The sequence below is a fragment of the Myotis yumanensis genome, unplaced genomic scaffold (assembly GCF_028538775.1).
Source record: "Myotis yumanensis isolate MYYU_CA2020_CCGP unplaced genomic scaffold, mMyoYum1.0.hap1 SCAF_14, whole genome shotgun sequence".
NCBI classification, from domain to species: domain Eukaryota; kingdom Metazoa; phylum Chordata; class Mammalia; order Chiroptera; family Vespertilionidae; genus Myotis; species Myotis yumanensis.
The window spans coordinates 16,238,611-16,256,451 of record NW_027223765.1 but is presented as its reverse complement, the minus strand read 5'-3'; the positions used below and the strand labels follow the sequence as shown (position 1 = coordinate 16,256,451).

The 17,841-nt window shown below is 40.0% G+C and overlaps 1 protein-coding gene across 2 annotated transcripts in view; it reads right to left on the bottom strand.

The window, feature by feature from the left end:
• Positions 1-3,333: 3,333 nt before the first annotated feature.
• The window catches only part of NEK10 (NIMA related kinase 10), a 144,662-nt gene continuing 130,154 nt past the window's right edge, over positions 3,334-17,841 (bottom strand). For both annotated transcript variants that reach the window (XM_070433299.1, XM_070433300.1), the window contains 4 exons: positions 15,760-15,868; positions 13,707-13,759; positions 13,567-13,622; positions 3,334-9,579 (listed from right to left, as the gene is read on the bottom strand). In XM_070433299.1, coding sequence (XP_070289400.1) covers positions 9,531-9,579; positions 13,567-13,622; positions 13,707-13,759; positions 15,760-15,868 — 267 coding nt within the window. In that variant the 3' untranslated portion in view covers positions 3,334-9,530. The remainder of the gene's footprint in view (positions 9,580-13,566; positions 13,623-13,706; positions 13,760-15,759; positions 15,869-17,841) is intronic.

The window sequence follows — 17,841 nt, the reverse complement described above, 5'->3', positions numbered from 1 at the left end:
GTTCTTCTTGCTTCCTGTGATGTCCTCTCCTTTTCTTGGAATTCCGACCTCACTGAATCTAACGTACAACAATACATCACAGAGAGAGGCAGCTGGCTCCCCGAAGACAGGCAGGAATGCTCCAAGACATTGTGGGAGGGTAGGCAGGTGCTTTTCTTAGGCAGCTGATATTATTCCTCTAACAGCCACAAATGGCCGCCAGCCTGGGGTAGGGAGTGTGGCCCCAACTACCAGATCATAATGCCTAGTTTTATTCCTGCCTAATAGGGACTCCATACCCAACACACCGCAGTGACACCAATCAATGCCTCATTTCCTTAGGCACATGTACCATGAAGAGTTGTCAATCCACATGCCTAGTCACACAAATTGTAAGCTAATTAGTTTGGCCATTTATATTCTGCCAGTGCCTTCCGGGCGTTTCCCCAGAAGCATGTCCTGAGATTTGGGGCAGTTTCACCAGAAAGTGTTGCCAGGAAGACTGATAGGCGAGGGGGAAAAAGAGGAGGGAAGCCCGGCTAAGGTACCTGAACATGTACAGTTCCGCCGAAGGTGACTCTGATTCGTTCTTCAGGGGAGCTGTGAAGCAGTGAAGAACACACCTCACCAATGTCCCAGTCAGGCACGAGGCTGCTGGAGGTGTGTTCCTATGGATCTGCCAGTGTTTTACGGCTGCGTCTGAAGGCAGAGTTTTTCCGATGCTACCATTGCTGGCAGGCCAAACCAGCTCCTGCCACCTGAAGGCAGTTCCCGTCAATGAGCCACAGATGCAGGCTATTGGGGGAGAAAGTGCCCCAGGAGGCCACGCGCACAGACACGGCCCAGGGTCTGTTGGACCTGGGTGGGTACAGGCTAACCTGGTACTGAGCAGTTTACCTGCATTGCATCCAGCTTAGGCTCCGTGACTTTTAAAGTGGAATCTCCTACTATCTCCATTGTACGGATGTAGAAGCTAAGCCTTAGAAAGGTCAAGTCCTTGGTCTGAGATCATCCAAGAGAAATCGTGAGCTGCCATCCTAACCCAGGTCCATGTGAGCCAAAGGCCCAGATCCTTCCTCGTGGTCACTTCTTGTTTTCTGTGCAAATACATTTAGGGAACTTTAGACTTTAAGTGATCTGTTTCCTGATCCTTAAACAATTCACAGTATGTACCTATATACCCATTAGGACAATTACAACTATTTTCCTGGGTTATGTAAACAACTGTTCTGCACGTGGGAAGATGGTTAAAATGTCCGTGGCAAGTCTCCATGGCTCAAGAGGTAAAACCAGTGTGTGCACAGAATTAATTCATGCCATTTCAGTCTTTAAAGTACGATAGCAACTTAAATCGGCATTGTAAGAACAGATTCATAGAAGAGCAAAGTGAATATGAGTTATACTCTCAATCTTGAGCAGAGGGACAGAATCCTTATATTTGGACGATATTTTCTTTTATTCGTTACTTATGAAGTGTTTTTTTAAAGATGGCCATTAGTAGTTATAAAAAGCTATGCTCTATAATTCACTTAATTCCTGCTCTTTGCCATATAAACATAATTACTGAGAACAATCAATTTGTTCCCATTTAATAAAGGACCAAATTAAGAATAGCAGAGTCTACTGCCCTGAGTCTGGAGGGCATGAGGGATGCCCCCAAAGCTCCTCTGGCCTCAGGAAGACTGATCTCCTCTCCTGCTTCTCATGCCAGTGGCTGAGGTTTGTCTGTCTGCTGAGTTGGACCTGCCTTTCGAGGAGCCTGCTGGGGACAGCCAACTGAATCCTGGGACGGGGCCGAGGTTCTGCAGTTTGAGGTCATTTTCATGAGACTACCTCACACAATTCTTTCTTCTCCAGCTTTTTGGATATTGTGATATTTTGTATTTCATGGCCCTAATTTTTCAGGTCTACCTATGTGTGTGCGCTTCGGTATTGCACTCTGTGGCAGACATGCCGTAGGGTGGCCCTAACATCCATTCCCTTATATAACCCCCTCCCCTTGAGTGTAGACTGCACCTGTGACTTGCTTATAACAACTAGAATATGGTGAAGGTAACAGGATGTCATTCCCTTGATTTGGTTATGTTATAAACCTCTGTTTTAGTCAACGAGAGAGAGAGAGAGAGAGAGAGAGAGAGAGAGAGAGAGAGAGACTCTCTAGCTACTGTTTGATAAAGCAAGCTGCCTTGATGTAAACTGTCTACACATGGCAGGGGACTCCTACTGGCCACATCTAATTGCTGTGGACTTCAGTCCTACAAACACAAGGAACTGAAGTCTGCCAGTGATCATAGGAGCTTGGAAGAGAATCCCAAGGCCCAGATGAGAGCCTGCCCGCTGCCCATACTTGATTCTAGCCCAGCCGTGGGCAAACTACGGCCCGTGGGCCGGATCCGGCCCGTTTGAAATGAATAAAACTAAAAAAAAAAAAAGACCGTACCCTTTTATGTAATGATGTTTACTTTGAATTTATATTAGTTCACACAAACACTCCATCCATGCTTTTGTTCCGGCCCTCCGGTCCAGTTTAAGAACCCATTGTGGCCCTCGAGTCAAAAAGTTTGCCCACCCCTGTTCTAGCCTATAAGAGGACACAGCAAAGCCATGGCCAAACTTCTCGAGAGATTAAAAAACGTACTTTTTCTAATTGCCAAGTTTATAACAATTTGTTACGCAGCAATAAAAACCTGATACATCTGCCTACACTAACGGGGGTGGGTGGGGGGGTTTGATCATGTGATCTGCTTTGGCTAATGAGAATGGAGAAAACTTGACATAAGCAGAAGCTTGACAAAGGAGTCTTGCATGTCTACATTCTTTCTTCAGCCCTTGCTACTGCCAGCCACAAGAACTCGTCTGCTAAGTTGCAGGAGGGATGTGAGAGACGCAGAGGAGAGCTTCCTTTTCCCCTCCGAGTCCATCCTAGACCAGCCAGACCCCAGGCAACCTGCCAGCTGACCACAGACACCGGAGATTATCCAGTGGAAATCAGCTGAGCCCCACTCAGACCAGCAGAGTATCACCCAGCTGACCTGCAGCTTCATGAGAAATAATAAATGCTTGTCATTTCAAGCCATTAATTTTGAGGGGCTTCACTGTGCCACATTTGTGACAATAGATGACTGCTGCAGGAAGGGACCCACCAATTAAAATTGCAGGACACTTTTGAGATTAAACATGTGCATCATTGCCTATTTGGAACATTTTTCTTAAAATCAAAAGACTTATAAGTATAAAAGGAGAGATTCGGGGGCTGGTGAGAGAAAAAATATGACCATTTGCTATGAACGCCTGATAAAAGAAAAACAATTTCCAGTAAGGTTGAAAATACATTTTTAATTTTCTTTAGCATTTTACAGAGCATATCTAAGGCGATAGCAACAATAAAGGCTGCTTGCATTTTTTTATAAGTCCTTTATAAAGGCGTTTCATTTTCCTTTGCTTCCAAGGCCTCAAGGTCATCAGCAGCTCAGGCTCCATGTGCTCACACAGGAAGGTGTTTGGGAGGTTTGGGGAGGACGGGACCATGTGCAGGGGGGTCCGCCATCCTCTGCCTTCCACATCACACGTGGTCACAGAACTGCCAACATCTCAAAAAACTCAGGGACCCCAGCAGGACACCCGGGAACAGTCTCTTCTGGGGGAGGAATGGAGTGGGGGTGTTCCAGGAGATACCCTCTTAGAGGCTGAGGTGAGGAGCGCAAATCGGCAGTACTTTTCCGTCCTGTGGGCCCAGGCCTTTGTCTCAGACCTCGGCCGCCCAGATAATAGAAATCCTGAGCAACGTGGGATCAGGGGCTGCCCTTTGCAGAGAGCAGCTCTGTTCCTGTCGATCCTGACGAACTCACCGCTGAGAACAATAAAACACAGGAAGCATTCCAATTCCGTTTGGTCCACTAAATGCCAGTAAACAAAATGCCCTCAGAGGATTTTTCTTTTAACTGGTTTTTGTTTCCCATTTCGGAAGAGCGAACTGATGGGATCTCTCCATGAGTCATCAGTCAAGTGCGTGGTTTGCTTGAAATACCTTCAAATGTTTCTTATCTAATCTAGCTAAGTGTCGGCATACTCCAATCTGCCTGCACTTACCTAAGGTCCACATATCTTTCTTATAAAATGTGCATTATCAGAGGAAACAGGCCTGAGGCCATAGAGGAAAGACAGGGGAGAAACCATGGTTCCCAGAGGCAGAACTGCATTCACTTGATGGCAGACAGAAGTGCTTCTTTGAGGTGTTTCCTGCTGCATAGGGACCCTGCCCCAGGGATTTGACCAACAAGTTACTGGGAGCCTCAGGAGGCCACTCTGGGGGTCACCTGACTGGCGAGAGCTCAGAGACCACAGTCCAATGACACTGCACTCTGGGGAGTGACATGAGTCAGTCCAGTGCATGGAGTTACCTGGTCCCTTGCCAACTGCTCACCACCTGTGAGGAGCCTGCAGGGCAATATCAGGCGCTGGGGAACTACTTGCCTTCTACATGGACTCCAACTTCTCAAAATAGTGTTTATTGGGGGACCATCCCATGTCCGTGAGGGATCCATCTTTCATCTTTGATAAGCTGGGATTTCACTCCCGAGAGCTTACATGTCCTCACCCCCCGCGATGTAATGTTGGACTCATACAAACACTTCAGGTACTCATTCCTGACATGAGCTATCCCCAAACCAGCCGCATTCCCTTCACAAGTCACTGACGTAGGAGGCAGACACAGAGGATGTGGAGGGCAAGGAAAGCAAATTCAATAGTCATTGATAAGCCTTATGTTCTCTTTCAGAATCCTGACTCGATGGTGCTTGAAATGCGGAACTGACTCATGGGTGAAGAATATCATTCTGAATGTGACTTTCACAGTCTGACTTAAAGGTGCTAAGGGTTTAAAGTATGTGTTCCTCTAGGTTTGTTACTTCTAGTCCAAACCTCTCTACTTGTGACATGGGACCATTCTGTCATATGATTGCAAAAACTTCAGCTAATTTTTCATGTGTGAGCTCATCAGATCAATTCTGAGTATCAACCCAGACTCGCTGATGAACTGTCAAAATGACTGATTTTTCTATAAAGACAAAACTTTGTTCGGAGGAAAACAAAGGTAAGCTAGTTCCAAAGAACAGCAGTTAAAAAGTCATACATTTGCTATAACACACATCTGCTACCCCTAAATGCAGTTTCTGGGCACAGGGCAGAGGGCCATAGTACAACATGAAAAAAGACAACTTGTCATGTTTAGAGGAGTGATTTTTAGTTTTCAATGGAGAATATAGAGCTCATTTACTTTTAGGATAAAAGCAATAAATTGTATTTAAATTGTTGTATATTATTAATCACTGCATATATGTAGTTAAAACTCTAGCATACCTCACATATCAAGAATGCTGCTATCATTTTAGGGTGTTTGGTCTTCATTTTTAAAAAAAAACAACTACTGTGCATTGACCCAGAGCATGTGTAAACTGGCAACATCCATCCCATCAAAATTATAAACTCTTTCCTGTTCCTCTTGCAAACCTCAAAGCAACACCGTGGCAGGAACGTAACCAGCTATAATAATCACACACATAAGGATTTCTTTATCACAAAGTTCTTTCCCTGAGACGTTTGAATCTTCCCATCAACATGAAAAACAGCATTCAAGGTGAAGTATACAGTTAGCAGCACGTTTCAATTGAAAAGATATACAAAATGATGCCCACTTCCACCAATGTGTGCAATCTGAAAGAAATTATAAAGATATGGAATACACTTATCACAGTTAGTTGCTAAACATGAACAATTGCATATTTGGACAGAAATTTACCCAAAGTCAAGGTCAATCTCTAAAAGCACCAAGCATCCCTTGCTCAGGCACCCTCTGCAGCTGCATTGCCTGCCTCTCCAGTTGCTTTGTGTGCTCATGAATACACAACATTAGACAAGTGAAAGGCAAACAATAAAAGCAGCTTATAAAGAAGCGTTTCCTGCTTTCAGGTAGAAGCGGGGCCTACTTCTAAAGGAAGCCAGCATATCGATTGTACTCAGTTCCTTGCCACTCCAAGCAAAGGAATAGCCATAAATATATTTCACAATTCAGCAAATCAAAGAAAGGATGTGGATTCTACGCATATTAATACTGACAGAGTTGACTAAACAATATTATCGCCTTCACATGTCTTCAATATGAGTGATGATTAAGGATATTGCTGCAATTGCACATAATCAAGCAGCCCTATATTTGTTTTCGTACATTAAAATTTATGGTACAGCACAATTTACAATAGCTAAGATTTGGAAACAACCTAAGTGCCCATCAGCAGATGAGTGGATTAAAAAACTATGGTACATCTACACAATGGAATACTACACCGCTATAAAAAAGAAGGAACTTTTACCATTTGCAACAGCATGGATGGCACTGGAGAGCATTAAGCTAAGTGAAATAAGCCAGTCGGAGAAAGACAAATATCATATGATCTCACTCATTTGTGGGATACAATGATCAACATAATTTGATGAACAAGAATAGATCCAGAGACAAATGGCAGGGGAGGGGGAGGTTAGAGAACAACCAAACGACTTGTATGCATGCATATTAGCATAACCAATGGACACAGACACTGGGGCGGTTGGGGCTTGCTCTGGCGGGGTGGGGGTGAGGGGGTGGGAATGGCTGGGGGAGGAGGGTCAAGCCGGGAAAAAGGAGACATATGTAAAACTTTAGACAATAAAAAAAAGGAAAAAAATGGTATTTATTAAGTCATAGATGGTACCTCTAGGAAGACCTTAACTCCTAGTCAGTGCCACCGTTTGGGTAAACTTTATAACAGCGTTTGCGAATGAGGTTCTGCTTCAGAATGCCGAAACAGATTGTGCACACTGACCATATTAAACTCAAGCAGCATTTCTCTGGGTTTCTGAAATTCCTCCGTGAGCACTGGGTCTAGTGTGCATATTACTATGTCCTGAAGATCTCTAATGAAATACATCTGGAAGGAGACAAGGTTAACAACCAGGAAGCTCATAGACCTGCTGCAGTCACTTCCCTGAGAAGGAACATTTTGCTCTGAAGAAGCAAACTAAGGTTTCAAATACACATATTCAGATAGAGCTGGTGGATCATAACATCATTCACTGAAGTGCCTGTGTAACAAAGGTGATCTGAAAAGACTGACTCATATTCCGTCCCATACAAATACTCAGCGATGGAGCATGAGATAGATTCACAGGGATTTCATTTCGCAACCCATAATTAAAACTTGTACAAAAGAAAGAGAACCTTTGAAAATGCAATCAAGGAAACATGATGAGGTCTCTTAAGTTCAAGTAACAATTTCTTTGCACTAGAAGACAGTTCAGATCGTCAAAACAAAACGATCCTTCTTGTTCCCTTGTAAGGGGGAGCGGAGCTTGTTATTCGAAAGACTAGGCTTTTGAAAGTTAACTTTGCTGTTGGGATGTGCTCCGTGCACAAAGTGGTTCCTTACCAGGACCTAACTTCCTCTTAAAGGCTAGTTCTTACCTGGGAGAATGTTGATTCAGTAACTGGTAGTTAAAGGGAGGGATTCAAACAGCACACCTCCATTATTTTGGCAAAAGAATCCACTTATCAGTGCTGGGCCTGAAGCTGCTGCTGAACAAGACATGCATTTGCTTATTTTTGTTCGTTTTTACTGGCTCCTAATAATCCACGCTCTTCGTCTGGCCTGAAAGTGTGAGATGGAAATCTTCTGCTCAGTGCATTAATGAGATTGACTACATGCACTGAAGACCGTCTTCCAGACATAATGTCTCTTCTCTAACCAACCTGTGACCTCTGAAGACTATTCTTTTCTATATATTGTCATTTGATAAAGAACTTTATTGTTCAAACTTTCACCACAGAGCTTGGGTTATTGCTAAGTACTGCCCCTCTAGGCCTATGCCTCCTATACAATGAGAAAATGTGCCATATATTTTTAAAAAAACACACACATAAAAAGTAATAGTTCCGGTTCAAATTAAATGGAAGAGGAATAAAATTTTGCTTGGTTTAAATCAACAAAACCACAGCATTTTGATTTCACATGTAAATTTCACATTTGGATGGAATTGGTTTGAAAGCTGAAAATGAAATTTTTCATTACTATATTTGCATCTATGATTTTAAATTAGATGTGAATCTATAAATTGCACTGTATTTGTTATTACTTTGGCTTGAAGACAAAGATTCATTGACAGTCTTCAAAGGCATTAGCTAAAGGGAATTTGGGTATCATTTAAGTATTAAACATGCTAATTGTAAAACAAGATGGATTCACATTAAAATAGTTTCCCATTCTATACAAAAGGTAGTGTTTTAACCGCTGCAAATATATTGAAATAAATCCTATTCAATCATGCTAAAAATATACCAATGTAAAAGATAACAGAACTCAGTGAAAAGTAAACAAAAAGACTAATTTCAGATTACTAATTATATAGCATTAAAATATTCTTTAAGGAGTTAGAAGTGCAGTCTGATTTGACAATAAGGGCATTTCTTGACATTACAGAAGTTATAGGAAGCCAAATGAAGATATTATAGCCTAATAAGAATCTAGAAAGTTTCCATCGTAAATTCTTTCTATATAGGAATGGGACACTGTTTGGTATTCTGATTTCTCTTTTTAAGGGATGTCTCAATGAATCAAGGAACTTCAATTTTATTATATAACTTATTTTCATTTCAAATTTTCAACAAAAGAAATTTTATAACAATGTAATTTTAGTAAGGGGGGGACTTAGAATAAGGAATATTGCATCTCTTTCACAGATTCTATGAATTCTTTAAAGTGCTCTAAAAACACTATAAGTTTGATTAGCAGCAAAGCATTAGCCTAATCCAAATCCCCTCTGCCCCACTCATATGTACATATACACACTGTATATCCATATAGTCTATTACTCTAACTTAAATATGACTATTTGATAGTTATTCCCAGAGGCTGTGCAAGGTTACAATACTGTCTACACTGTATCCGGGTTCAAGACCACTAGCACCCAAGTGGTTAAGAGAGAACCAATCCTTTCATTAAAACAAACAAACAAAAAAATTCAATCACATTTTAAATATCTTTTAAGATTAAAAAAATGGGAGATACAGTGAATCACCCAATATGTTATTATTTTGAGTCCTATAATTTTCTTTATCTAAAACTATTTTTTATACATGGAAGGCTAGATGTCTCTGAACTTAGCAATTCTAAGTATAAAATATTTCTTTGAAACATATGACAAGGTGTTCATTTTTTCTAACTTGGAGGAAAGTTCTGTGAGGAGTGGGTTTTCTTCCCACAGGTGAATTTGCAGCATCTTCTCCCAGGAGCACACTGGGAGCCCTGTCGTCCCGTGTGTAATGCATCCCAGGAATTGAGCCTCCAAGCACTGCAGCCCTCACAGAGCCTACCACCAGACCTCCAGAAATAGGTCCTGCCAGCACCATGGCATCCTCCACATGCTTTTAACAGCACCCAGTCCTCAGGCATCTTGCAGTGGTGGCAGAAGTCCCGAACTTGAACTTCACTGGGCAAACCAAGTTCATTCAGAGTGCAGCATTTTCATCTTTTGGTTGGGTGGTTCTTGGTCCCCCATGGATAGGAGTGATACCTAGAAGATTCAGAAGTGGAGAGAGTTCTATAGAGTCATGAATATTTTAGCTTACACATTCCATTTCCAGAGCAGTTGCTCAGGTGTATAAGTAAATAAATCACAACAAGTAAAAAAGCAGTTCTAAATGATAATAGAATGAGGAGATTTTTAGAAAGTAACCTTTTACTAATGTTCAGGACCAACACAATGCCTTTTTCAAATTATGAACTCAATAGGAACTGATAACCTTGTATAGTGCAAAAATAAACACCTATTCAAAGTAGCTTGAATATTTAATGTGCCTATGCATTAAATATTTTATATATTCATCAGTTAATGGGGGGAGGGGAGCAATGCAAATAGATTCAATGTAGACCTCTCTTTATCTTGCATATCCCTATTTCTCAACACATATTTTATCGTTACAAAATAAAATATTAATGTTACCTCTAAGTATATATTTGTCATCTATTTGTTCACAGAACTCAGTTTTACTCTCACAAACAACAATGAGAACATTAAGGCATGCTAGGCTGTATCTTTCTGGTAAGAAAGTTAAATGTTTATGTGTCAAATATGATTAATCATATAACCCTAGAAATGATCTGCTTTGGGCTGGCCAAGTTTGTTTTGACCTTGTTTCATTTTCTTTACCCTGCTTTCTTCCTCTCCACTCTGGCCTACCTCCCCTTCCCAGAAGCCCAGAAATGAAGAATCCCCTATTTGGTTATGGTTTCTTGCTGCTATTTCTGTTTCTGTTACCATTTTTTAAAACTAATACAGCATTTTGTGCCAGAGAGATTCTTTCTACCAACTGCCCCAGCACTATCCTCATTATTTGAATAGTTCTAGAAATCTTCCCAAAAGATAGCCAATAGCTAGATGCCAGTGGCATGGCTCTATCCCTAAATAAAGCCTTTAAGCTGAAAATGTGTCATCTTTTGGCTTAATGCTTTAGTTGCTATCTTGATGCCTTGTAGATGTGTGTATAAATTTGGACAGTCTTAAGTTGTAAACATGAATTAGGTATATAATTCGCTGTGCATTGTAATTTAATAACATTTTATAATGATGATGATGATGATGATGATGATGATGATGATGATGAAGATAATGAGAACAATAGCAGATCTGAGTAGACACTGGCAGAGGAGATAAAACAATGTTTCCCATTTCTAATCATATTGCTAGGGCAGTTTTTCTCAACTTGTGTTCCCAGTAAAAGCTGAGGAATTACTGGGCTAAACAAAGTCAACAGATTTCTTTCCTACAGTCCATCTCAGAGTCTTTAATACAGTATGTGTGTCAACATTCTTCACAAATGGAAAATTGTACATTCAGAGTTTCCCAAATATATTTGGTCATGAAACTTTATTTTTCAGGGAACATCTATTAATATCTCTAGTAATATTAGCTCTTCTCTAAGAGGTATTTGGGAAAACATAACCTACTGATTCTAAATACCTATACATGTTCTGTGATAGTTAACATCCTCTATCCTTTGATTATAAAAAAAAATCATTACTGTCACAGCTGATTTGATTATTTGAAATTATGTGTATTTCCAGCTTCTAAAGTATTAGGTTCTTCTAAGTAGAACTTGAATTATTTCTTGGGAATTAATTTGGAATACCAGTATACAAGTGATGGCTTTAAGCAAAACCAAGGGTTATTTTTACTGGTCAACTGTAAAGAGTCTTTCTCCCAAGAAATATGTGTTGAGAAATAGGGATATTGCAAGATAAAAAGAGATCTACATTGAATCAACTTGCATTGCTCCCCCCACTCCCATTTAACTGATGTATATATAAAATGGATATTTAATGTGCATAGGCATTGCTAGTAGAAGCAGAAAAGGGAGTGTTATGGTTATATGGATTTATACATGGGTGAATCATTTTCATTTAAAGCATTTTCAAGAATATTTCATATATATCCTATTTTGCTTGAAGTTGATCATTTAAATCATGTCTTCCTATTCTATTCACAATTCTGAATACAAATGTGAATAATTTTTTGCCTTTGTTATTAAGCATTTTATCTATCATAATAAGAGAATCTGAAATGTCTTTTAATACGGGAATATGTCTTTGGAAGTAGAAGTAATGTTTGATTTTATTTTTAAAATGTGATAGTAGAACTGAAAAACAAGCAAATTTTTCAAAATAAGGCTGAAATTGTTTTTTTTTTAAAGGAAAATTAGCTCATGTAAAAAGTTCTCTAAGTTCCTTAAACACCTGTTTTTTTCATTAATATTTAGTTGATTTTTCTGCAAAATATGAAGATAGTTATTGCCCATGATCCTGAGTCTCTGAGAAGATACATATTAAAAGCTGACAAGTATTACTTTTGCCCACACTTAAGACAAATCACTTGAAATAAGATGCTAAGAGTCAAGAACAGAGACATTCACACTATCCATGGAAGGCTGAGTGTTCCCAGTCCGGGAGTAGACAGTGAAAAATTACATCTCTCCAGGAATGCTGGAAAGCTAGTGAACACAGAGATGGAGATTTCTATTAACAATATATCCTTGGAAAATGAGAATTACTCATCACTTCAGTTACAAATCAAAACAGAACTACATTTATGAAGGTAGTATTTTGGAAATATATTGCCACACCAAAAGAACAAGCAGTTGAATAATCTCATGTGTGATTCATAAGAACAACTCGTGAAACAGAAGGAAAAACAATGTTGGAAACTGAACTTACCTCACAAAGAATCTAATTTCCATATAATGACCTTCACAGGATGTTCTTGGGCCCTCTTTCTCTCACCATGGCTACTAATAGTTATCTTTGGGGAAGACTTCTTGAATAATTTAAATCATGTCACAAGATAGTTTCACTAGTTAGAAAGGAAGGCAGCTCCTCCAGGCAATAAAAGGCCACTTTGGGAGAACAAACTCTATAAGACTGTGCTTCCTACAGCTACTTTTAGCCATATATAATGTGTATGTGGTTGCTTACTATCCATGCATATTCTGTGTGGCTTCTTGGAAAACTCAAGAGACAACTGGTGTGTAGTAGACACTGTCAATTCCCATATTCCTTCATCCTTACCACTTCGAAGCATGCCGGCCTGATTCCAATGGCCAGCATCTTCATTTCTTTTCCTTGAGAGTTTCTCTGGCCTCTAGAATAGGCTTTGTCCACTTTCTAGAAGGCCAGAAATGCCGGGTAACTAACATCTCCTGGGGAAATGCCTCAAACAATAATTGATGGAAATTGGAGGAATAGTGAGGCCCATGTTCTACACAGGCTCTCAGATTCTCTGGTGGGATCAAGCTCCAGTCATCTACAATGGTAACTTGCTTGGGGAAGAGATCATTAATATTTAGTTGATTTTTTAATTGAATGATCTCTTCCCCTACCAGTGCTTCCTGGAATTGCCTCTTAAATAAACTAATTATACTCAAATCTTTGTGTCCAACACCATGCCCAAGAGTAAAACTGTAGGAATCCAGAACTGGACTAAATTGACAAAATAGAGTATATTTTTAGAGCATCAATAATGGTTATAGTAGAAGATACTATACAACCCCTGTATAGTGTACTCAAATGGCAACACATAACAACAAGTCCCTCTCTCACAAACATAAGTGACCAGAAGTGATTGTTTTGCTGCATTTTTCCTCTTGCATCATATACAAGCAATGGGTAGATTTCAGGGATGGAAATCTGAGATTACAGCTCTAATGGAATGGAGCAAACAACTGCTTTTTTTAAAAAAAAATCTAAAAATTTTACTGTGCTCATATTTTTATGGGAGTAAATTATTACTAAGTGGTCACCCTTTCTTTTCCACAACACTGCATCTGTAAAAAAAGATGAGAAACATATATTCTACCAATGGTGTATCTAGTCCGAGACAAGATATTTTATAAAAGTGTTTAAAATAAAAGTTGGGAAAGCCCTCTGGAATCAAATATAGAGAAACTAGATCTAATATCCAATGATCTCAAATGATATTTCAAATTGGAAAGCAAACTCTAGAGCTCACCTGTTAGAAGTAAAATTGTAATAACCACTTTCCTCTAGGACTTCTTCAATCACAGTCTACAGTTGGAAAAAAAAAATCGGGTTAGCATTGAGTTAAAAGCAACAAAATAAAGTCATCCAGAGGTACTGCCGAAACCTCACCTGCATCTGCTCATACGTTATTCCCTCCTCCAAGTCAAAGCTGGTGGGGAGGCCTGCAATAAATGATGGAAAGTCTGACGTTTGGTTCACATTTTCTTAGTTAGACTTTATTGGCAATTATGGCTCAACTGCAGGGAGAACAGGTCAGTTTTTTAATGATGAAGATGAGTACTGCAAACATTCCAAATAGAGCAGTCAAACTTTTTCTCTTCCTTTAATACATAGGTGCTTTTGAGGTAGCCATCACAAAATAATACACAAAGATTTAGGGTATTCCTCCATTGAGAGAGAGAGAGAGAGAGAGAGAGAGAGAGAGAGAGAGAGAGATGATTCCAAACTGCAACTACCTGATGGGTGAATGTTCTTATCATTGAACTCTTACTAGTCCACAAGGTAGAGAATAGATAAGTGCCTGGGAGATGCTTTCAAAAGCAAATGACTTTAGACAACAGTGTATGTGTAATCCACATACACATTATATATGGCTAAAAGTAGCTGTAGGAAGCACAGTCTTATGGAGTTTGTTCTCCCAAAGTGGCCTTTTATTGCCTGGAGGAGCTGCCTTCCTTTCTAACAATAACAAAAAAAACCCCATAAAATAAAGGCAATACTTGTTTTGATGTTTGGTCTGAGTATGATATGCTAACACCGTAAGCCACGCTGATGCCACCCAAAGCAACATCAACCAGCTTCCACTCAAATCAATCAACACTGACTTGTGGATGCCCTGGGGCTCCCCTGCCAGTTTGGAGAGAGAAGAAAAAAAATGGGTTGAAGGTCAAGGGGAGGCATGAGCATGGGAGGTGTGAGGAAGCTTGCTTTTAAAGCCCATGGGGTCTGCTGTCTTTGCTTTTGCCCAGCCTGCTGTGACAAGGGATATTCCTGGTCTGCTCTGGGGTGGGGTGTCCAGCTGTCCTGGTCCAATCTGTCCACTTGCTCTTAGGCCACAGAGAGACTTCTGCCAGACTCTTCAGTTCACAGAGCTGCTGTTGTCAGAAGGCTCACCTGCAGACTGACTCGCCTGCCTGGGAGATGCTTTCAAAAGCAAATGACTTTAGACAACAGTTTATCTTCACCTTATGGATTTCTCGGGATCTATTTCACGTGAAATTCTGCCTACACAGGCTAGCTTTATCCCAAGAATCGAAGACTTAGGGAACATTTAATAATAAATACGTGAAATAATTTGCCTACATTAGGCAACCACAAAGACACAACCAAAGTGAGTATTTTTCTAGGCTGAGATGACAAGTCTTCATTTAACTGTAAACTTGACTTCTATCCATTCTACTGAGTGATGTGACTATAGTTTACAGGGACTCAAAAACTATGGGTAATTCTGAAACCTCAAGTAGCTTGAAAACTTCTGAGAGTTCAAATGTCACAAGACATGTAACATGTGCTGAGCCCCTACTCATGGCCAAGCACTTTTTCCGAGTTTACACAGATCCTCACTTTAACTCTGTGATACGGGTACCATTTTTATCCCCATTTTATAGGCAAGTAAACTGGATGCAGAAAGGCCAAATAACTTGCCCAAATCAGCTACTAAATGGATGAGCCCAGATGTGAATCTAGGCATCTATGTCTAGAATCTGTAAGAATCTGTACCTTTAGTCCCTATGCTGTATATAGCCCCCTGATGTGAGATTTGTGCAAAAGAAAAAAATTAAATATGTCGGATGTGGATCCTTCACATAAGGTTCAAATTTTCTCCATTTTAAATATCCAAACTCTTCATTTCTGCTTTTTATTTCCCTGGATGCTTTGGGGCATTTGATTTGTCATGACCAGATAAGCAAGAAGAAATAAAAGGAAATATAATTCACCCACACGGATTCTGCTGTTTGTTTACAGTATTAATGATCAAGGAAGCTGCCACGACTAGGGGATTTCTAGATTCCTACTGTATCCCTTGGAACTACTTCTCTAGACAATCAAAATAAGCTCTATTTTTCTTTTAAATTGAAGATTATAATCTTTAAAGGTAGGTCTCGCTCCAACAGCTATATTTCTCTGTGAGCGTCAGATTGCCCATGCTGGGGACCATTACCTGCCGGTTCACTTGGGGACAGACTGTTTCCACCTGCTGAGTGATGTAATAAATGATAATCCGCCGTGAAAAAGCTGGGCTCGATCGGTTCTGGAGATCCCTGAGATAACTGGAACAGAAAAAGCAAAACCACATCATCTTTTACACTCGGAAGCAAATGGCAGGAGGCCTCTATGTGAGCTTTTCCATTTCCCTGCGACTGCACAGAAAATTTAGTGCTCTGTGCATTTCAATCCCTTGTAAATAGATAAACACACATCTTCTTCCTTCCAAAATAACGTATAAATCAGAAACAGCCAAGTTACACCGAGAGCAAGTTAGATAATTCCCTGGTCATATGAAAAGAAAAAAAAACGCTACACTTTATAGCTTTATGAGAGCGAAATAAGAAATAGATAGAAAAATAATGTCACGGATTGGGACATCAAAATGTGCTGTTTTGTTTTTTTTTAATCATGCGTAGGTGGAATGAACTTCAATTATTCAACAGAACAGTATGTTTAGCCCAAACCACCTATCTGCTTTGAACAATGCCTTCTTCTTCTACCAAAGCAAACACATTTCTTAATACATTTGCCTGAATAACTATTAATTAATTTTAATTTCCACACATTGATTCCCAACACTCTAAAGCATTGGTTCTCAACCTTGGCTGCACATTAGAATCACCTGGAAATCTTTTTAAAATCCTGATTTCTGGGCCCCATCCTCTAGAAATTCTGTTTCTTTGTTATGGGGTGGGGCCACAACGTTAGTAACAAAGAAACAGAATTTCTGGAGGATGAGGCCCAGAAATCAGGATTTTAAAAAGATTCCCAGGTGATTCTAATGTGCAGCCAAGGTTGAGAACCACTGATCTAAAGGAAAGAGTAATTCACCAAATGACAGAATTTATTGAAGTTGCAATTGTTTAATGCCCTTCTGTGCAGCTGAAATTTTTAATGAAATTTTTTACTATAAACATTTTTTATCCTCCTCTCACTTTTAATTCCAACCAGCATGTGGACTGGCCAAGGTTGAGTGCCTGTGCTGACATAATATATTTTTAAAATGTCGACTCATATTAACAAACATATGGCACAATTTGGACCACATAATAGTGGTTACCTTAGAGTCACATACTCTGTTAATGAATTAAAATACATCATAGTGCCCTAGCTCATTTGGCTCAGTGGATAGAGCACCGGGTGGTGGACTGAAGGGTCCAGGGTTCAATTCCAGTCAAGGGCACATACCTGAGTTGCCGGAACCAGTCAGGGTGCCTATGGGAAGCAACCAATTGATTTGTCTCTCTCACATCAATGTTTCTCTCTATATATCTCTCCCTGTTCCTTCCACTCTCTTTTAAAAAATCAATGGAAAAATATCCTCGGGTGAGAATTAACAACAATAACAAAAAAAAACCATAAAATAAAATACATCATGTTCAATCACTTGGGAAAACTGTTTGGCAGTATGTATTAAACAACATATGCCTCCCCTATGACTCAGCAATCCCACTCTTACGTAGCTACACAAAAGAAATGACTATGTCTGTCCGTCAACAGAAATGTATAAGAATGTTCATAGCACTTTTGCTCACAATACCCTAAACTATAAACGGCCCTAATGTTCCCTGGTAGCGGGAAAATAGAAATGCCGTGTTGTGGTGTGCTTACCCAATGGACTTCTTCAAAGCAATGAGGAAGAACAGACTCTGGACACCCACAGCAAATGGGTAGAGCGAACGAACCAGAATCAAACGAATACAAAGCATATGACTTCACTGATAATACATTTTCACAATCAGGCAAAACTAACTGATGGGGATAGAAATCGGGAACACAAGTGCACTGTGGCAGGGGCCAGGAAAGGGCAGGCAGGAGCCTTCTGGGGGAGAAGAACTGTTCTGTGTCAGTGTAGGTGGTGGTCACCTAGGGGAACATATGTGTTAAACACATAGGGGAACATATGTGTTAAAGTTCAGGGAGCTGTAAGTGTATCTCTGTGTGCATTACGCATTTTATACCTTAATAAAAAACATTTCATATTAGCAACATATATCCCAGGAATGCACTTTGGATGCTGTAAAAACAAACCATT